The following is a 22005-nucleotide window of genomic DNA, read 5'->3' on the forward strand; positions in this document are numbered from 1 at the left end:
AACACTTCCGGATTCGCCCTCTCCCCACCCGTCACGATCGCTCAGGCCCCTCTCCCGGCCCCCTGGCCGCCCTGTTCCGGCCACGCCACGCCGGGCCCTGAGCCGTGCTGACGAACTGGCCCTGTCACGTGACGGGCCGGGACACACCGTCTCCATGACAACGCTCGGGGGGTGGGCGGGGTCATAGCCTCTCCGGGGCCACACTCAGTCGTTTTAAACTAACCACTTCCGGGTCATTGGCCCCCCGCCTTCGCCTCTGAGTTCTGGAGAGGCCGCCTTCGATTGGCTCCTGTCACGGGGGAGTCCCGCCCCCGCTTCCGGCCGGCTGGGTGTGGACAAGATGGCGGCGGTCGGGGCGCTGCAGGACCGGGTGGAGGCGCTGGAGCGGCGGGTGTTCGGGGCCGGGGCGGCCCGGGTGGGGCCGCGCAAGGTGCGGGGCTGGGCGGGCCCCTCAGCACCCGCCCCCCGGCCTGTGTGTGACCCCCGCTGCGGGGCCCAGGCGGGGGCGGCTCCCCCACCAGGGGACCATCCAGGGCCCCTGGGCTGGGCCCGCGCGGATCCTGCGGCTCGGGGCCTTGCGCCGCTCCAGGGGCGGGTGGCTCCAGCCTCCGCATTGCCCGGCAGCAGCGCCGGGGGGCTTGTGGGGGGCGGGGATTGGGCCCGGGGGGGGAGGCTCTTGGGGGGGCGGGGATTGGGCCCGGGGGGGAGGCTCGTGGGGGGCGGGGATTGGCCTGGGGGGGCGGCAAGCTTTGGCTGTTGGTTCCTTCAGCAGCGCGGCCATAACCCCCCCCCGGCTGCGGGTTCTCCTCCAGGGCCTTGCTCGCTCCACTCCTGCCCCCAGCGATGCTCCCCTGCGGTCAGAGCGCTCCCGGGCCGGGGGGGCAGGCCCTGCAGGGGGGGCAGGAGGACTAGTGCGGGGCCTATTGTCCCAGTGCCCCGACGGGCTGCCTGGCTCGGGGCTGCTTCGTTTACTTCTGAATTGCCGCCCCCTCTGGGGAACAACACGGGCTCTGTTTAGCAGCCCCTCGTAACATCACGTGACCATTCGGGCAGCTCCTTGAACTATGCTGCCTGTGAATGTTAGTAGCTGAAACCGTTTTAAATAGGTTTCAGAGCAGCAGCCGTGTTAGTCTGTGTTCGCAAAAAGAGCAGGAGGACTTCTGGCACCTTAGAGATTAACCAATTTATTTGAGCATAAGCTTTCGTGAGCTACAGCTCACTTTATCGGATGCATTCATCCGTTTTAAATAGACTTTTTATCTCCTGTCACTGCTGGTCTGTTCCTGACAATTTAGTCTTATTGGGATCCAGGAAGTGTCACTTAATCCCTGTTTGGTTTATACCATCTCTTACCTTCTAGGCAGCAGACAGTTTGGTGAAAGTTCAGGTGGCTTTGGGGAACATTGCAAGCAAAAGAGAGAGGATTAAAATTTTGTATAAGAAAAGTAAGTATTCATCCAGCATTTGTGTGTTGTGGTTTTTTTTACCCCCAGGATTTAGATCCAAATTGTATTTTATATGGTGGTCTTGTTGGGTGGCCTGTCTGAGATCATTTGAGGTGTGTTTTGCAGTGGGTTTAAAAACCACCTTAATTTGCCTCCCAAGGAGCTAATTATGACTGAGTAGACAAGCTGGCATCTCCCTTGCATGCAGTGTACCTCTTGAGAGGTGAGAGTAAGGTGTTTTGGTATCCGAGATCTAAAACCTAAGGTTTCAGCTTTATTCCTTCCCTAGGACTGTGTGTGCTATCCACTGTCATAGGCACCAACCCCATGCATGCTCTGGGGCTGGAGCACCCATGTGGAAAAATTACTGGGTACTCTGCACCCACCAGCAGCCAAGCTCTGTGCCTCACCACCTCCTCCACCTCCTCCCCTGAGCATGCCCCTTCCCGCTCTTCTGCCTACCACCCACTGCTTGCTGCTGCCAAACAGCTGTAGGGGAGGGGGGAGGAGCGGGAACATGGTGCACTCAGGGGAGGAGGCGGGGAAGAGGCAGGGATTTGGGGAAGGAGTCAGAATAGGGGCAGGGAGGGTGCTGAGTTGGGGTAGGGACTTTGGGGAATGGGGGTGGAGTCAGGGCAGGGCTGGGCCAGAAGGGGGGTTGAGCACTCACTGGCGCCAGAAGAAGTCTGCACCTATATCCTCTGTGATCAGATCCTCCTAGAAATCTGCAGCCCATCAGGCCTAGTGTTATCAGCAAGGGGTAGTACATATTCAGTGTATGTCCACCTGCAGAAAATTATGGGCTCTGACTTCTCACTGGCATTGGAGCTTATTTCTCCCTGTTGGGTCTATTAAGGACAACTCCTATTGCAAGCAACCTTGGGATTTTTGTATCAGAGGAGAGATGTCGCTGAAACGGCATGCTGTGCCTGGAGAGGACACTGGTGCCACTTCAGCACACCCTCAGCCAGCTTCAGAAAGCAAGACTTGCGTGTGTAAAGGAAAGACATTTCAGAGGGCAGGGGAAGTAGCAGGCCACATGATGGAAAGGGAGCACTCGCTCTGTGCCTTCCCTTTAAAGAATGAACTGTGACTTCTGCAGTTGAATTTAAAATTGGCTAATGTGATACTTAGCAGGTTAGTGGGACCTTGTGTAAATAATGGGTGCCTATTGGCTTTGGGCCATGTGTGTACACACTTTTAAAATAAAATCAAACAAGGAAACTTACAGGCTTGGTGCAGCAGCAACTTTGTATTGTTGAGTCAAAAGCCATTCCTCTCCGATCCCCCACTGAGGATGTCTCTGCATCTTGGTACATCTGAATTGTGATCTAATACAGTTAGCTAGCTCAGATTTGTAAGCTCTCTGAGGCTGAGTGTCTTTCAGATGTTCTATAAAATGCTGTGTAAGTTCATGGTGCTGTAGAAATACTGTAGCTGCTGATTCTTCTTAACAAAATCTTTTACTAAGTGGGAAATTGTGACAGGCAGTACTTCCAGAACTAATCACTTCTCTCTCCCTCCCTGTAACCTACTTCTGATCTTAGTTGAAGATTTAATAAAATATCTGGATCCTCAGTACATTGATCGAATGGCTGTTCCCGATGCCATGAAACTGCAGTTCATCTTAGCAGGTACGTCATGAAATGGAAGGAGTATGCTCATTCCCCAAAAGCTCACAAGACAAGTTGGGGTGGGGGGTGGGATTTTAATTGAATACAGTTCTTTTAATCTCTTAATCATGGGTTTAGGACAGAAATGCCTCACTTGGCGTCTCGTCTTCCGCTGTAAACTGGCTAATGCTTCAGTAAAAGATCAGAAATGGAGAAACTACAGTATGAATTGTATAGAGAAGAACAAGCCTGGTTCAGTCCCCAGTCTCTGGCTCCCTGGCAAGCACTTGGAATGCAACTGGCACCGTGGAGCTTGTTCCTGAATGAGGGGTGCTTTTCTTGCTATCAAAGGCCTTCCCTGAATAAGTAATGAGTGACCTTGACTCCCTCTGAGTCTGTCTAGCCTTTGGTCAGGAGCTTGTGTTAGGGAGAAAGGGGTGTGTGGAATTGCTACCCTATGTCTAGAAACTGTTGCTGTAACAATAGTTTTCATAACAGCAGTTAAGTGTATATATACTGTGATGTGCATTAAGTTGTCATACCTTGAGCTTGTAGCCCTGCCCAGCTCTCTCACAGGGGACCTGAGTCGCCCCTCTCCTGTGGTAGGCGTGTGTAAATCCATTGTCTGCAGTGGCGTTTTCCCCGATTCATACTGGTGTAAGTGAGGGAGAGTTGGAGCCACGAGGTTGACTTTTAATGGGGCTCAACAACTGAGCCAATGAAAGAGCATGTGCCTTTTCCATCACTAGCTTAGTGAGGAACATCCTGGCTTCTGCTCCTGGTTCTTCCCTTTATGTACTGTGTGCTGCCTTTGAGCTTCTGTTTCCCCATCTGATAATACCTACCCCAGAAAAGGGTGGGGGATGTTTGCGAAAGGCACAGAGATCCTTGGTTGGTTGGAGGGTGCGATAGTAACCCCTCAGTATTATTGTGGTGAAGTCTTTCTGCTGCATGTAGGTTTGATTGCCTTATGAGAAGGGGAAGCTGAACCAGGCCAATTAATCAACTTATTTTTTCTCATCTGTGGAAAGCTGAAATAGTGTTTGACTTAAACGTCTCCTCTGTCTTTTAAACCAGAGGAGCAGTTCATTCTTTCCCAAGCCGCCCTTCTGGAACAGGTGAACAACCTCCAGCCGTTCTTGGACAGTGCACACATCAAAGGTAACACTTTCAGTCATACATGCTTATCTGCAAGCTAACTTTTCATAGCTGCTGTCTTGCTGTTAGCGAAGACCAGTGGCCTCTCTTTCGTTACCCTTCGCGCTGAGAAGACTGTGGAAATGCTGTTTTTAAAAGTTCTCTAGCTGTCTGCCTCAACTAACCAGAAACCATTGTAAGAGTTTCCAGCCCTGAAGAGTTTGCAGTCTAAGAAGGCTAAAGCAGTGCAGCAGCATGCAGAACAAATGCAGAATGTGGCATGGCTGTCCTCTTCAGCAACATGGGCTTGAATGTATTCTCCTGGCTATGATACTCCCACTGTACAGGGAGGATGAATTTCAGTGACCCCAGAGCCATGTTATACTGGCAGGACTGTTAAATATTCCTGAGATGCTGGTCCAGTGAGCCAGTGTAACTATGAGGAAAAATGGAGGCCAACAGATACACACTTTAGAGAAGCCTTAGAATCTTATAGGGAAAAACTCAGTAGAAAGTCTCCATTCTAAGGGGTAGCTTCCTGTTCACTGAGTATCCCTGCCCCTTGCACAGTGAGGTCTCTCTAGTCTCCATGCAGTTGCTTATCAGTAATATTCACATATAGTAATCCAGTTGCATGCTTCATACAAGTCTCTTGGGCATCTAATCCTCAGCTTGGGACCCATATCTCATGGCTCCAGAAGCAGCAGAGGGGTGACTTTGGAAAGTTGTTTTAGGTTGGTTCTGATCAGCGTGTACACAAACAACTAAAATGTTGGCATTCCACTTATTTTGCAGTAAAGTGACAGTAACCAGTGGTGATATGGTGGCCAGCAGTATTTCTCTTCAGGGCATTCTGAGCTGTAATGTGCTTCCTCTGACAAAGAAGTGTATTAAATTAATCCCAATAGAAACACTTTAAATATGACAGGTTTCAGAGTAACAGTCGTGTTAGTCTGTATTCGCAAAAAGAAAAGGAGTATTTAAATATGCTTTTACACAGTCGTCTCTACTTTGGTAACTGCAATTTCCTGGATGTAAAAACTAAGTAGTTTTTCTTCTTTTGTTCTGTGTGCTTTGCAGCTGCTCCTGACCATGCTGCTAAACTGCAGCGACTTGCTCAAATCCACATACAGCAGCAGGTAGAGTGAATACTTATCATGGTTAATCTTCAATGGGCAGGGATGGGGCCTTTTGTTAACTGTAGGTAATTCGTGGGCAAGGATGGGGTAATTAGTAGCACAGACTAGAGCCACTCTAGTTAAAATTATCAGTATTGTTTTCAGTTTGTCCAAATCATGGAATTTGCCAGGAATCAGATGAGATCTCTGCTCAGGAACAGTCTCTGCTCAGTGTACAAATAGCTTTGGGTGGCTTTTTAAAAACTGAAGTGGATTTAACGGAGTAACATTTCTACATTAGAGAGAGGGTAACAGGCATAGAGAGGTGAAGTGACCAGCCCAGCATCACACAGGAAGTTTGGGGCAGAGATGGAAAGTGAACCCAGAGCTCCTGAGTCCTAGACCAGTGTCTTACTCCCCAAACCATTCATCCTTGTACCCTGTTGTGTTCCTGTTACTAGCTCCTTTGTCTCTTCTTCCCCCAGTTCTGTACCTCCGCATTAGGGTGTGTCTCTTTTGCAATCTTAGGCTCCTTGGGTGGGTCATTCCCTGACTGTGTCTGTAGAGTGCCTAGCCCAGTAAGGCCCTGATCCCAGTTGGGGCATGTGGCCACGAGTGCAGTGTAGATTTTGTAGTAGTTACAGTAGCACCTGGCGGCCTCGCTCGGGTCCTGTTGTGTAGGAACTGTACAGAGTGCACGAGAGTCGCTGTCCCAAAACACTTGCGCTTTGGGGAGATGAGCCATGTACAAAGGGTGCAGCGAGAGGGAGGCAGTCAAATATTATAGTGGTGCAGCAATGCCATATACGGTTCAGGTTGTGTCACAACATCTGTTTGAAGGTTGACCTTTCCAAGTCCTGTAAAAATGACATGCTTAGTTCCATGTCTCTGAAATTTGGTGTGTCTCAGCAAGGTGCAGGGTAAGTGGTGACACACATTTGGAGTCATTTGATGGAGAGGTTCCTGAATTACAGACGCCCCCGCCCCGCCGCCCCCCCAATTTCCTTTTGCTGCTTTGTGCTGTTAAACAGAGCGGTACTAATAACAGGTGAATCTCAGACCTGTTGACAGCTGTGAACTCACCCTTCAATTAACATAATGAAGGATAAATTCATCACAAGCCCCCACCTAGGTTAAAAGTAGTTTTAGACTGAGTGACTGGAGGTTGCTATAATTTGTGAATCATGGGGAAAATTTTATTTTGTGGGGTATGTCTGGGGGGGGAATTAGACAGGTGAAGGCTTCCTGGGAAGGGAGAGGTGTCTGGGGATGGGACAGTAGAGAAATAGAGGGAGACGGGTTTGGGGCTGCAGTGGGGGAAGTTATGGGGAGTGGAATAAATAGTGATGGATGGTAGGGGAGGCAAGAGAGGTGGGGGGGGGATCAGGTGTAGGAGGTAGAGCACCCCCTAGCTCTGCCAGTTTATCTTAACTGCTTTGCCAGTGCACCCCAATGCCCTACAGCCCCCCCCCCCAGCTCTGCCAACCCTATCCCAACCCTATCCCACTATACTGTAGTTGCCCTTTGCTCCAGGCGCTGCATGTGAGCTGGGTTATAGGCGGGGGAAGTAATGGAAATAGAAGTGTTTGTAGACTAGGGAATGAAGCCTTCAGGGAGATGCGTTCCTGGATAGGAGGCCTGGTTTAGTCGGGGGGGCTGGGTTGGAGGAGGGAACACCTTGAAGGGGTTAGGAGCATGGCTTGGGAGGTGTGCTGTAGCAGGGCTGGTGGGGTGCAGCTGGTGTGTGTGGAGCTGAGGGGAGACAGGGACAGCTGGCTCAGAATGCTGATTGCAGGATGTGACACCTACAGCTGCCAAAAGACCACTAGCTCCTACCAAGAACCTACCTTTTGTTTAAAACCACGAGGGAATTCCGTCATCCCCGTGCAGAACAGCAAGCCAAGCAAAACTCCACTGCCTGAAAACCAGGAGGTGCCCATGTGGGCTTAGCTCTGCCCTCTTTCAGCAGTGCCCCAATATACCCCATTAGAACACACACCTTTACTCTGCCAACCCCACAACTGCTGAAATGTACGAGCTTTTCACCTCGTGTTACAGCCCAGTCGCACTTAGCCACAGGATTCCATCAAACACTGTTAAAAGGACAAAAGAAGCTGACCGTGCCACCTTCCTGATGTTCCCCAGAGCTGGCAGTGGCTACTGAGAAGTATTTGGATGCACTCCAGCTGCAGTCACTGTGAGGTGGAACTTCACTAAATGGTGGGGGCAGTAACTGGGCCTGAGGATGTGTGTGGATTCCTTTGAGGTACATGGCAGAGCTGTGATTATGATAGGAGATCTGTGTTTTGCACCCTCTGATACGTGTGAGCAAAGGGAAGAGGTTCGTGGGTACCTTCTGGATGCAGTATACATCATTTCTATGCACAATTGTATTGTGTAGGTTATGTCAATAGCAGGGCAAGGGGCTTTTTTAGTACAGGATGTCAGCAGTGAGTGGGAGTGAGAAGGTTCTAATGCTTTCTTGATGGATAAGTGAAATGAGATGGTCCCCGATGAGTAGGTTTAAGGGAGCTGTAAAAGGCTGAGAAGTGGTTCTTAAGTTGTACACTTGTGCTCTTCTTTTGAGGAGCTGGCTAAGGCTTGCTAGCACTTGAAGCACTGCAGAGGCCCTGCTGCCATCCTTTGGTGTAGATACGACCTGCGCTGCCGGGAAGGGTTCTCCCATTGGCACAGGGAATCCACCTCCCGAGAGGCAGCAGCTCAGTTGATGAAAGAATTCTGATGACCTAGCGCTGGCTACGCTGCTGGTTAGGTCAGCTGAACTGCATCACTCGGAGGTGGATTTTTCTCATCCCTGAGCAATGTAGTTAAATCAACCTCATTTTCTAGTATAGACCAGGTCTAAGTGTGTGAGGGTACGTCAGGATCTGGAATCTTACAATGCCAAGGGCCAGTATGAGTGTGTGCTATTGAGGCATTGCTTGAAAAGAGGAGAAGGAAGGTGACATGGAGCAGCCTTTTTCTCCTTCAGTATTGCTAGATGGCATCCTGTGGGTAAGAGTAAATGGGCTTTTTGTGACCATCAAGGTCCAGGCCCCCCTGGAGAGAACAGAACCCCAAAGAATAAGCAAGTGAATCAACTGGTTGTATACAGTGTTACTGTGAGAAATGTGTGTCAAGTAAGGTCTTTTATGGAAGCTTGCGATGGTCTGAACAAGATGGTCATGAGGTGATATGTACACATGTAACGGTTTTGTGTGTGTAGAACAGTGTAACTGTAACTAGGGCCTGGCCTGCACTAAAGAGTTAAGTCAGCCCATCTAACGCCACTGAGGGTGTGAAAATCCATACCCCTGTGTGAAGTTATTAAGCTGACCTAGCCCCTTCCATTAGCATAGGCACTGTCCATGCTGCCTCTGTGCTACTGTAGCGTTTCAGGTGTAGACAAGCCCTAGGGTGCACCTGCAGCATCACCTCACAACAGGAGGTGAAGTAGTCAGGCAGGGAGGGTTACAGGCTAGCTGTTTACAAAACTAACTGCAAGGATCTAGCACTGTACAACCTAGGGAAAGACAACGGGGACTATTACGTTTAATGGAAAGACACTGAAACTGAAAAGAAATCCTTAGGTCTTGGAAAACTAAGGCCTGGTCTACACTAAACAGGAATGGTGTAGTGAAGCTGACATAACCCCCAGTCTAGACAGTGCTAGGTCAGTGACCTATCTATAGCTTCCCAGGGACGTGGATTACCTACGCCAATGGGAGAACCCCTCCCATCAGCATAGGTTGCATCTGCAGCTGTAGCATTTCCGTGTACAGCTGTAACGTTTCAAGTGCAGACCAGCCCTATAGAAGAGGGGGGAGGTCCTCCTCCACCCTTCTCACCGCTGCTCTGCTGTGTAGCCTTAAATTATTACTAGAGTCTGAGCGAGTGAGGGGGAAACCCCCGCCCCACACACACCCTGTTAAAAGGGAAGAGGGTTTGAAGTGAAGGTTATCCAGAAACCATGGGCCAGCATCTAAGCAGATGCTGTCTGTACGAGACTAGATCCTCTCGAGGACACGGTAACTTGTACTAGAAAAGGGAATTTAGTAGGGCTGTCAAGTGATTAAAAAAATTAATCACAATTAATCACACCATTAAACAATAAAATACCATTTATTTAAATATTTTTGGATGTTTTCTACATTTTCAAATATATTTCAATTACAACACAATGCAAAGTGTACAGTGCTCACTTTATATTTTTTATTACAAATTTTTGCACTGTAAAAAACAAATATTTTTCAATTCACCTAGTGCAAGCACTCTAGTGCAATCTTTGTCATGAAAGTTGCACGTATAAATGTAGAATTATGTACAAAAAAACCTGCCTTCAAAAATAAAACAATGTAAAACTTTCGAACCCACAAGTCCCATCAGTCCTACTTCTTGTTCCACCAATCACTCGGACAGACAAGTTTGTTTACATTTGCAGGAGATAATGCTGTCTGCATTGCAAGATATTTACATGCCATATGTGCTAAAGATTCATGTGTCCCTTACTGCTTCAACCACTATTCCAGGGGGCATGCATCCATTCTGATGATGGGTTCTGCTCGATAACTATCCAAAGCAGTGTGGACCGATGCATGTTCATTTTCATCATCTGAGTCAGATGCCACCAGCAGAAGGTTGATTTTCATTTTTGGTGGTTTGGGTTCTGCAGTTTCCACATCAGAGAGTTGCTCTTTTAAGACTTCTGAAAGCATGCTCCACACCTCGTCCCTCTCAATTTTGGAAGGCACTTCAGATTCTTAAATCTTGGGTTGAGTGCTGTAGCTATCTTTAGAAATTTCACATGGGTACCTTCTTTGCATTTTGTCAGATTTGCAGTGAAAGTGAACATGTGCATCATCCAAGACTGCTATAACATGAAACATATGGCAGAATGTGGGTAAAGCAGAGCAGGAGATGTACAATTCTCCCCCAAGGAGTACAGTTACAAATTTAATTAACACATTATTTTTTCAACGAGTGTCATCAGCATGGATGAATGTCCTCTGGAACGATGGCTGAAGCATGATGAGGCATATCAAACTTTAGCGCAACTGGCATGTACATATCTTGTGACGCCAGCTACAAAAGGGCCATACAAACACCAGTTCTCACTTTCAGGTGATATTGTAATTAAGAAGCGGGCAGCATGATCGCCCGTAATGTAAACAGACTTGTTCGTCCGAGCGACTGGCTGAACAAGAAATAGGACTGAGTGGATTTGTAAAAAAAACTCTAGAGCCTGCATTGTTTCGTTTTTGGGTGCAGTTGTGTAACAAAAAAACCCCCACATTTGTAAGTTGCACTTTCATGGTAAAGAGGTTGCATTATAGTACTTGTATGAGGTGAATTGAAAAATATGATTTCTTTTGTTCATCATTTTTACAGTACAAATATTTGCAATGAAAAATATAAAGTGAGCACTGTGCACTTTGTATTCTCTGTCACTGAAATCGATATATTTGAAAATGTAGAAACCCATCCAAAATTATTAAATTTCAATTGATATTCTATTGTTTAACAGTGATTAATTGCAATTCATTTTTGAGTTAATCGTGTGAGTTAACTGTGATTAATCGACATCCCTAGAATTTAGCTAATACAGAAGTGAAGCCTCAGATGGCATCTGTCTCTTTTCTGTCTAACTTTGCTTTTCCTCACTATTGCATCTTTGGAACTGCATTTTCTGTGAAATTCTGTTTGCTTTTTTCCCAAGCAGGTGTCTGGTATGCAGACTGTGGGGAGTGTGTGCACCAAAGTGAAGTGATAACTGGGGGCAGGTTTCACTCCTTCGGGGGTGACAAACCAGAGGGGAAAAGTCTGAGTGTCTGATAGTTAAGAACTCGGGGAGATGGATTTGGGGGGTGGGGACAGCTCGGCACCAGAAGGGCTAGTGGATCACCCTGCAGGGAGTAACTAGGTGGGTGGAAGCCAGGGTTGAGAACCTTATGTTTGTAGGCTGGCTAGTGGTGTCAGGGCCCTGAGCCACAGCAGCACAGCCAGAAGGCCCCCAAAGTTACAGGCAGGCAGTGACAACCCCTTACTGGTCTAGGTGGTCCCCCAGAATGTGTGTGTTGTACTGGGACACTGCTGGAAGGGGCAGAGCTAAGGTTGTTGCCTGCGCAACCTGAGCATTGCCTGGGGCTCAGAAGCTTGGGTTTTGCTCAGCTCCGTGTCCTGCAAGGGATGACGTTCCGCCCAGCAGCCTTATCTTTGCATTAGCGTAGATGTTGCCATTGATGGTCCAATACTGCCAGCTCCTGTGCTTTGGGGTTTCCTGCACCTCATCTGAGTGTCCTTTTCCCGCAGTAACCCCTGATCACAGCCTGGAACGGCCAGATGCTAAGCCAGGCACTGACCTGGGCTGAGGCTCCCCCCCCGCCTCAGTTTCCCTAGGATGGTTACCTTCCTCCCAGGGGGCTGGGAGGATAAATGCTTGGAAGTGCTTTGGAGCTGGAAAGTGCTGTATCCAGATCAGGATGTCACTTATTGCCTGCTCACTGAGCGCTCTCCTCCTGTTGCAGGACCAGTGTGAAGCAGTAACTGGAAACGTCAGGGTGCTCCTAGAAGACTACAATAAGATGGTATCCTTTAACCCCGGGCACAGCCCAGCCAGGACAATTGTTAATCTGAAAATAGCTGTACTAAGTGGCAGAATGACATTCTAAGGATTCTGCAGCCGGTCGGATATCTTGGGTAGCCGACTGTTCTAGCCCCTGGTTTTTGAACAGGGAGAGCTGTCTGCGTATCGTATTGTCCCCTATGGTGCATCCTCTGTTCGGTGTGTGACACACAGCGCTGTGTCATGTTACCAGACAGAGAACCCAACCGCTCATACTGCCCTGAGGGTCCAGCTAGCCCAGTGAGTGAGTGTCTAGATCTCCCCTTCACTGAGAGGAGCTCTAGAAGCTCATGCTGGGCTAGGGGCCTCGACAACCTCACAAGGGCTGGTCTCAACACAACAGTGGAGAAACCTGTACGTTTGCACTCTCCATTCTGACAGCTTCTTGCCCAGAGCCCATCCTGGACGGGCAGCTGTCAGCAGGTGGGTCGCTTGGACTGCTGATCACTGAGAGCACCTGCCTGAGCTACATTAGACTTCCTGGCTCTGCTACTTTCAGAGTGAGAAGTGTGGATCCCAAATGAAGGCTCTAGGCCTCCTTCCTGTGGTGTGGCAGGATAGAGAGCAGGCCGTGGAGTTCCAGGGCATCAGGTGGGCTGTTCTGACTCTGTACTAAGCCCCACTGTTGTCTTGGGCTTCTTGAAATCCCACCTCCGGGAGAGACTCCTTAGGATCAGCACAGTGCTTCCCTGGGTTTGAATCTGATCGCTTGCTCTCTACTTGCCTTGGTGCATGAGCCCAGACTCCACTGTTACCCGTCACAGGGTAGAGGCGGAGGCCCCAGGCCTGTTGTGTTCACGTTTGTACAAATCAGGTGTCTGACAGAACGGCAGGGCTCAGTCTGGCTTCTGAGAGTCGCCTGGGTTCATTCTCCGGAACCGTGGCGCCTCGGCTTTCCTGCCACATTCTTTGCCATGTTCTACCACTTCTTCCTTAAAAGCCTTTTTCAGACTCTGCTTCTGTCTAAGCAGTTTGTCCAGTGGGATGAAATGCTGACGCAGCTGGAAGCGGCCAAACAGGTGAAGCCTATGGCAGAGTGATGGCAGTGATGTATCGCCAGGAGAAATGCAGCCTGCAGCCCCAAGCTTGGGTGAGCTGGGGAGGATTGGCGCTGTACTGGTGCCAGCGTGCAGTGCTCTGGCCTGGCTGCTTGGCGCAGAGTGCTGCGTGCTGGGACTTGTCGTCTCAGGGGGCTGCACCTACATAGTGAAGATGAAGGTGGCTTCCAGTGATGGCATAGGCTCTTGAAACCCACTTTTGGCCCACAGGCTGCACTTTGCCCTCCCCGACTTTCTTAAAAATGAAGCCAGATGACTGGCGTCCTGTTAGAACTCGACTGTCTGCGCTCCTCCTGACTTGCACTTCCATGAAATAACTTTGACTTCTAATTTATTTAAAACTCCCGGCTCAGCTCACTCTTTGGGATGTGATGGAAACACGGATCTGTTAAACTTACTTGTGGACCAGAATAAAATCCTCAAACATTAACTGCATTGTGGCTCACTTGCTGTTCTTTGCTAACTTCTGGAGTTATGGTAAAAACATAAGAACGGCCATACTGGATCAGACCAATGGTCAATCTAGCCCTGTATCCTGTCTTCTGACAGTGGCCAATGCCAGGTGCCCCAGAGGGAATGAACAGAACAGGGACTCCTCAAGTGATCCATCCCCTGCCGCCCGTTCCCAGTGTTTAGCAAACAGAAATGAAATCTCCCTTGCGTAACTGCAGATACCTGCTGCTGTACCAGTCACTGTCAGCTTCCTCACAGCTGTACCCAGATTTATGCTTATAGCTGAAGAAATAGCAGTGGGCGCTGGACAGGCTGGCAGGAAGTGCTCTGGCTGGCATCGGGCAGCAAATTTCAGCCTGGTCTCTGGCACGGGGGGGACTGTGCCCATCTGATGATCCAATGGAGATCTGGGGAGAACTACTGAGCTGCTTTGGTGGGCTGGTGCATGTGCTATTAGGGACTCTAGTCAGTCGGTTGCACGTCCTGCCTTGGAGTGCCTGTGAAGGGAGACTGTAAACCCCTCCCCTGAAGAAAAGGGCTGTTTCCTCTGATCCTCACCCACCGTCCTTTTGCACAGGGCTGAGAGCCTGGGAAGTCACAGGGAAGGTTCTTCCCCTTCCCCTGCTTTGTAGCTCAGTGCCAAGAGGGGAAAATAAGGCCAGGTGCCTGCAGTGCAAGGGCATAAAAGTGGTGGGTCCTCCCACTCTTTGGGAGAGGCTCTGGGAACTGGGGAGAAGCCCAGCCGGTAGGTGCAGGGTCCGTCGCAGGCTGACAGGCCCCATCCTCACTAGGCTCCATTTGGGCCCTTCTTAAACTTTTGTCTTGAATAGGTGAACGTGGAGTGTCCTGGCTAAAGCAACAGGCTGCGAGTCGGGTGTTCCCAGTCTGGATGCATCACCTCTCTGCTGCTGTTTTCCTGTGAGAGCTGCAGGGGAATGTTGGCCACCCATGGGGACAGCGCACTACAAAGTGCCCTGTGTCAGCAGACGACTGCTGCTCGTAATGGCTGCTGAGGAAGGCTAAAACCAAAGGCCTCTCCCCCCTCCTCGCTCCGGTGACTAGTTAGTGCTCGTGGCGTGTCCTGCAGGCGCATACTGGGCCAATTTCCGACAATGGGGAGAAGCGAGCTCCAAGCAGGAGGCCCCTCTGACAAACCTCTGCCAGCCTCTTGACCTTTTCCATTGCGGAAACTTGCACTGCAGTGCAGCAGCTGGGAGACGGGCAGCTCTGAGCCATGCAGGCCCAGATGGGTCAAAACCAGCACCTGAAGCTCCACGCGAGAGACAAGGAGGCAACAACGAAGCCCCTGGGGCGCTGGCGTCATGTGCTCCTGCCCCACAGCGCCGCTCCCCAAGCAGACTGCCACCTTCTGCCCCAGCTCTGCTTTCTGGGCGCCTTGCAGTGGAGACCCCTATCCAGCACGTTGGGTTGGCAAAGGGCCTGACGGGGATGAAGGGCTGCAGCCGAGAGAGATGGTCAGAACTTCCTATCCCATACACTGCTGCTATGGGACTGTGCAGCAGCACCAGGGGGTCTGATAGCCAATGGTGGTAACAAAAGGCAGGCTCCCGTGGCGAAAGGGGGAGAAATCATCCTTGCCAAATGTTCCCGCTGCTCCTGCCAGCGGTGTGTCAGTCTGACGTGTGCTGAGCTCGCTCATCCATAGCCCCGGGCACTGGGCCAAGCATCCCAGAGAGCTGGGTGTCCACCGCTGCTGGATCCCCCTCCTTGCCCTGGCAGGCGCGAGGGGACAGGGAACCTGTGGAACTCCACGTGCCGAGGTCCTGGGTGTGGAGGGGAGGAGCGATTGGCCCATGCCCTCTCAGGAACACTCCAGGGAAGGAATGGAGTTCCCAAATGCCGCACCTCCTATGCAACATGGAGTTAGGAAACTGTCATCTGTAATGTTAATAAAGCCCAGGGTGTTTTAGCCCTGGCAGCAGGAGAGCTCGAGCATGTGTCCGGCAAGTGGCCGTCCCCTGTGCTCATGCAGCATTTCCCCTACACGTTCTAGCCGGGCGCGTAAGGAGCCCGTCGTCCTTTTCCCTAGTGTGCTGTGCTGGTCTGGAGCAGCCACCAACGAACCCCCCTCCTGTGCGAGCTCTGCTCGGACACTGAGCCAGACGCACCCAGGATCATTTCCTTGCAAGTAGGGGGTGACCCCTCCGCTTCGGGCCACACAGCGGGGCCAGGATCTCCGCCCGCGTTGGGGGATGCTGCCTGAGTGCGCAGGGCCGTGAGGGTGCACGGCTGTGCCAAACGCTAGATGGCAGCAATGTTTGCACAGTGACTCTCTGCCGCGGGCTGGACCCAATGCCAGCTCCAGAGGGGTCTGCCTGCGCCCAGCGGCTTGGTCCTGCAGCCCCGGAGTCAGGGGCACGTTGGGGATGAAGCACGGCTGTGCCGCCCAGGGAGGGACGGAGCTATGACGTGTCAGCACACTAGTCAACCCGGGCCCACCCCGCACGCCCAGCCTGGCAGCAGCAAGCCAAGCCCCACCCCTAGGGGGCACCCTCAGTGCACTCGCTGTGATCACGAACGGCGCATAGACCTCCGGAGCCGGCCGGTGTTAGCGGGAGAGCACCCTGAGCTGCCTATTGCCATAAGAAATGTGATGCCCAGGAAACTCAGCGTGCTGCCCTGTGGGATGCCTGGTGCCAGCAGCCTGCGATCCTGGCGGAGGCCGGGCTGGGCCTCAGCCAGCCCCGCTCGCCCCTCTTCTGCAGAGACCGTGGATAGCATGCAAGGGGGCTTAGTCCCCATTTGCTCCTTGACCTCTCCACAGCGGTGCCCCTCCGGGAGCCAGGGATGGCGCATTGGCTGGGGCATCGCTCTGTACGTCTAAGGCCTACCCCTGCCTGTGCGGCAACGGGACAGCTCCCAACAGCCCCTGGCAGCACCCCAGGGAGACAGGCTGGGGTGGGAGCCTCAGAAACCCAGGCCCTTCTGCAGCCGGGAGAGCCACCTGCGTGGGCCCATCAGGGTGGCTGTAATGGCAGTGGTGTCCTTACACTGCAGGGGGCGCTCTCCTTCCTCTGTAACAGCTCCCTGGCTTCTCACGCTGGCCTCTGATGCAGCAAAGGGCTGGGGGACCCCCATCAGGGCGGGGCGAGGTTTCCCTGGGGGCTGCACTTGACAGCTTCTCGATGGCCCTTCCGGCCTGACATTTCGGTTATTCTGTGCTCCACGGTGCATCCTCCCAGAGCAGTGCCCAGCCCCCTTGCCAGAGGAGGCAAGAGGTGCCCAGGTGGGGCCCAGGCTGTCTGAGGGCACCTTGCCCCGTGGGAGAGGCGACACCCTGCACTGCATGGCCTGAAAGGGTGGCATTCCCCCCGCTGAACCCTGCGAGCTGCCAGGACCTCTGCACAGGACCACGGACAGCGACACCACTCGGGGAAGCCAGGCAGCGTCAGCGGCCGTCTGCTCCTGTGTCCCGGCTCCACTGGGGCCAATGTTAGATGCTGCGGAGGAAGGCAAACAGCTCCTGTGCTGCACTGACCCCACTGGGCCATGGCATAGGGGGTACGTGTGTGTCTGTGAGTGTGGGTGCGTGTGCATGCTTTTGTGCACCCGTGCATGTGTGTGCGAGGGCGTTTCCTCCTGACCCTGGCTGCTTGGGCCCTGCAGCATGAGGACTGACTGCCCTTATAACTTGATCCTAGCTAGGATAATTGCAGACTCCGTTTCTAGGCACACAAACATCCACTCTGAAGATGGGCTGGACCTGCAGGGTTCATTCCGGAGCTAGATCGCTGCTGCGGCTCACTTTAGGGGTGTTCGTAGCCAGGCTGTTGGTTCAGCTGCTATAGAAATAGGCACCAGTTCAAGGTTTGGAACTGGACCCGGACTCTGGCTTCCCTAAGGGGCTGCTTTCAGGGCTCGTAGTTTAACCCTTTTTGGGCTTTCATGAAGTGATTTGCCTCGGCAGTTCCCTGCAGCAGGGAGTTGCACACGTTCACTGTGCTCTGTGCAACGATGTTTATCCTTCTATCCATTTCAGGTTTGCTGCTGTCCGATGTCATTGCCTGCCCGCTTCTCGTTCTGTCTTGGACATTTCCAAGGCGCCTTTGCCCCCGGTACTCAGTGCTGTACAGCGACTATAACGGCCTCAGATGCTATGGTGATGGGCACCAAGGAAAGATTCCAGAGAAAGCAAGGTGGGTGGCCAGCCTGGGCTCTGACCCCATCATCTCTCCCCTTTTCCACTGGGCTTCTGAGCCTTCTTTCTCCTCCTCCTCCTGCCTCTCCTGGGTTGCATCTTTCCCTGTTCCTACCTTATGGGGTGGGCTGAAGGGACCCAGACAGGGCCTCCTCTTCACCCTCCGTTACGTTATATCCCCTCTCCCATTCCCGGACTCTCGTTCCTGAGCCCTGCGTGGTCTCACTAGGGTGTCTGCTCTCGAGGTCCCGAATGTTCTGGTCCGTTCCCTGCCACAGTGTTGCCTTCCCCAGCTCTGGGTCTCCTGTGACCGAACCGAGAGCAGGAAGGCTCAGGGAGATCGCTGTGGGGAGGGCAAGAGAGATGCCCGCCAGCCCAGCCTGACCTGGCGCTCTCCGGCCATCAGCTGCTCCGTGAACTCCCCTCCGCCTGCCCTCTGGACTCCAGCTTCCTCTGCTGCGGGGAGAGGCCAGGAGTGTCAGAATGACCCCAGTGGGGGCAGGGAGCCGGCACTAATACCAGCTGCCCCAGACAGAGGGCATTGGGCCGGTACCGGCTCCTCACGGGTCAGGGTCTGGAGTCCCTGCCCAGCACGTCTCTGCCACCTGCACCTGTCAGGTGCTGTCCTTGGGCACCTGGCAAGTGACCAGCCAGGCACCGTGGGGCCCCTCTGACTTGCTCGTCCCACCAGCAGCATGAGGCCAGAGTACAGGCCTGGCCCAGGAGTCGAACTGCTGGGGTAATTAGCATGCCAGGTGAGCCCCAGGCCCCCCAACGTGGCGACATTGGCATGATACCATGGCGACACAGAGACCCAGCCCTCGGCCTGGCGCTGCCATGGTGGGGGGTGGCTCCCAGCAGACCCTGCCGCCCCTGTTGGCGACACTCACTGGGGAGGCATTACATCTCATCCGCCCCTCCTGGGCTTGCTCCAGACTCCAAGCCATGTCCTGTGTAGCTTCCTCCTCTGGTCCATCACCAGCTGTGCTGGGGGCTTGGAGCCTGGCTCCTCACACACCAGGGGATCCCTGGTGGAGACCAGGGCGGAGAGAAAATCCCTGGGGGAAGTGCCATGCTGTGACGAGCCCGAGATCGCCCTCCTCTTGGACCACCATGGACTCTGGGCAGCTCAGGCCAGCTCTGGGCAGCTCATGCCAGCTGCAGACAAGGGCTCAGATCCGGCTCCGCTCTCAGTACCAGGGCCCCATCACCGTGGCATCTGGGACCTCCCTGAGCCATTCTAGCCCTAGCCGTGCAGAGCTAACCCGGCGTCTCGTGGGCAGAGTGCTAGACCGACCCTGTTCCCGTCGTGCGGAGAGTTGCTAGCAGCTCCCTGGGGGAGCTCGCCTAGTGTAGGTAGCTGCTGTACGAGGGGGCCGAGGGGCCATGCTATCCTTTCAGGGTGAGGATGTGGCCAGGTTTCTCTGTGGCCCCTCTGCTGATGGTGCCATGCCAGGGCTTAGCCAGGAGTGGCCTGTGGGATGTGCTGGAGCAGCCGTTGGGCTGCACAGACAGCTTGGAGACTTGTCCTCGCCTGGGGAGCCCAGCTGCAGTGTCCAGGGTGGGGAATGGCTACAGGAATGTGGAGGGAAGGGCCGCAGGGACTACAAATCCCAGCATGCAATGTTCCCTCGGGATCCCCGCATCCCTGGACCCAGCAGCTCTCCCTGAGCTGCATGGAGCTGCTGGCTGGTTCTGGAGCACATGCAGGGGCCTTCTCCAGGTGCCAGTCTGGCACTGCGGCAGCTGGGGGATGTCACTAACTCAGATGGCTGCTTGGGATTGGATGTGGCCAGCTGGCCCCTCCCTGCCAGTGCAGTGATCCAGGGAAGTCCGGGGAAGTTCTGCTCTTGGCTCTGGGTCCTGGTGTCTAAATCCCTTTGCAGCCCCCAGAGCTGCCGTGGAAGACATCCTTCTCCTGGGAAATCCCCTGGCCTCCAGGAGGGGGAGTCACCCCCTCGGATCCCTGGGAAGTTCCCCCATTTTTATGTGATTCATGGCCCGGGAGCGTCTCAGACTGGGGCCACACTGTCCCACCTCTCTTCCACCTCTGCTCAATTCAAGGGAGGCTGAGGCAGGCAAATCCCTTCTTACCCAGCCACCTGGGGAGCTGCGGGGAGGCTGTGTCTGTGCCTTGCTCTGGGCAACTGAAAGACACTGGGGCCACGGGGGCTTTTACACAGCAGTGCTCATTGGGAGCTGGCTGCAGGGGAGAACCCTCCTCTGTCTTTTTTTTTTTAATTTGCAACCAATGAGCTGCTCAGGGCATCCGCTGTGGAACCTCTTCCCATCTGGGGTACTGGTTTGAGTCCCAGCGCCAGGCCCATCTGCCAGTGGCCCGTGGGATCTGAGCACGATGGGCTCATCACAGTTCCTAGCAGGGACGTGTCAAGGCCAAGGGCTGGAGTGGTGATGAACAACTCCCAGTCCCACTCTGGGAGGCACGTCGGCAGGGTGAGCGCCGGGGAAGCGTGCCTTGCCTCTCGTTCTGTGGCTAAACAGACCGTTCCCAGTGCTGTCAGTGCGCCTCCTTCACCGACTGGCTAAGGGGCAGATCTGCAGAAAAGGCCCTGGGGATTACAGTGGATGAGAAGCTGGATATGAGTCAGCAGGGTGCCCTTGTTGCCAAGAAGGCCAACGGCATATTGGGCTGTATTAGTAGGAGCATTGCCAGCAGATCGAGGGATGTGATTATTCCCCTCTGCTCAGCACTGGTGAGGCCTCATCTGGAGTACTGTGTCCAGTTTTGGTCCCCCCACTACAGAAGGGATGTGGACAAATTGGAAAGCATCCAGCGGAGGGTAATGAAAATGATCAGGGGCCTGGAGCACATGATTCATGAGGAGAGGCTGAGGGAACTGGGGTTATTGAGTCTGCAGAAGAGAAGAGTGAGGGGGGATCTGATAGCAGCCTTCAACTACCTGAAAGGGGTTCCAAAGAGGATGGATCTAGACCGTTCTCAGTGGTGGCAGATGACAGAACGAGGAGCAATGGTCTCAAGTTGCAGTGGGGGAGGTCTAGGTTGGATATTAGGAAAATCTTTTTCACTAGGAGGGTGGTGAAACACTGGAATAGGTTACCTAGGGAGGTGGTGAAATCCTTCCTTAGAAGTTTTTAAGGCTCGGCTTGACAAAGCCCTGGCTGGGATGATTTAGTTGGGGTTGGTCCTGCTTTGAGCAGGGGGTTGGACTAGATGACCTCCTGACCTTCCAACCCTGATAGTCTATGATTCTGTCCTATGATTCTATGAAAAACAGTATGATCTGGAGAGACTTTGCAGACTGGTCCGTACTGAGCTTCAAAGATAGCATGATAGAATAAACATTAAATGGCAGGAATGTAGAACTTAAACGAGGGAGATGTGATGGAATGATAAAACTGTATTATACTATTCAGCCACTCGGTGGCGCTGTGTGACAGACCTTATTTATGCTAACCTTGGCCACACCTGGCAGAGCATTAAAAGATCTTATAATAAACACATCTGGGGTGTATCTCTCTGGGAAGGAAGCTTTGTGGCCAGTCCGTATCTGGTGTTAGCCTGACTTGCTAATAGCAGCCCTGCAACCTATCATATACAAGGGATACGTGACAACCACCAGCCTCTCCCCTTCCTGAAAGAATCCAGTGTGCAGATTGCAACAAATCCCAACACAGGCCCACTCGCTGCACCCAGCGCACACATCTTGGGAGCAGCACCAGGAGCCCTGGTCATTCGGGTACCTAAATGCAGGCCTCCAGCTCTGAGAGCTCTCCCTTTGCTAGCACTGGTAGTAAGTCTCTCATCCTGTCTGTGGCCACCTCACCAACCCACACGTTCACAGCATAAGCTGGCCCATAATGCACCTGTCCCTGAGGCTTTCCTCCAGGGGCATTCAATCCATTTGATGTTATGAGAACGAAATAGCCCCAGCTTGACCTGAGCGGCAAATCAAACGAGCAGGTGCTTTCTCTTGCCTTGTTTGGATTTAATGAAACGGCAATAAAGAGGCAAAGCTCCCAGCTGCGGCTGCCAAAAGCATGAATTCTAGCCAAAGCATGTCTTGGGAGGCTGTCAGGAGAAGGTCGTGGGGAACTGAGTCGGGTTTCATGACGATCAGGGATTGGCAGCCAGGGTGAAATCAAACCCTCTCCTTGTAACCCTTCTCATTACTCCTTGTGGGCACAGAATTGTTCCTGGCCCTCCCCAAAAAGCAGTTTTAAAGGCTCCTTTATCTCCTGCCCAGCAGATCAGATCTCTGCCCTGGAGAGTCTGATCACCCTTGCTAGCTACCACCAGGGGCTGCAAGCCCCAAGCCACGTGCACCCCACTGCAGTGGGTGCTGTACCGGTAGGATCCTAGGGCTGAATCCTGAGGCCCTTCTTCAGTTCTGGTGCAGGCAAACTTCCACTGAAGCTTT

The 22005-nt window shown here is 52.8% G+C and overlaps 1 protein-coding gene across 4 annotated transcripts in view; it reads left to right on the top strand.

The window, feature by feature from the left end:
- Positions 1–303: 303 nt before the first annotated feature.
- The window catches only part of LOC144264777 (dynactin subunit 3-like), a 29428-nt gene continuing 7726 nt past the window's right edge, over positions 304–22005 (top strand). For 3 of the 4 annotated variants that reach the window (XR_013346098.1, XR_013346097.1, XR_013346099.1), the window contains exons 1-8: positions 304–430; positions 1361–1445; positions 2993–3079; positions 4136–4219; positions 5276–5334; positions 11838–11897; positions 12886–13025; positions 17447–17603. Coding sequence is in view for 1 of the 4 variants with exons in the window: in XM_077816594.1 (XP_077672720.1) it covers positions 341–430; positions 1361–1445; positions 2993–3079; positions 4136–4219; positions 5276–5334; positions 11838–11897; positions 12886–12975 (555 nt within the window). In the remaining 3 variants the exon portion in view is untranslated. Of the gene's footprint in view, positions 431–1360; positions 1446–2992; positions 3080–4135; positions 4220–5275; positions 5335–11837; positions 11898–12885; positions 13429–17446; positions 17604–22005 lie in introns of those variants that run through there. The other variant, XM_077816594.1, reaches the window with a different exon arrangement.

This window comes from Eretmochelys imbricata, chromosome 5 (genome assembly GCF_965152235.1).
Source record: "Eretmochelys imbricata isolate rEreImb1 chromosome 5, rEreImb1.hap1, whole genome shotgun sequence".
Classification (NCBI taxonomy): Eukaryota; Metazoa; Chordata; order Testudines; family Cheloniidae; genus Eretmochelys; species Eretmochelys imbricata.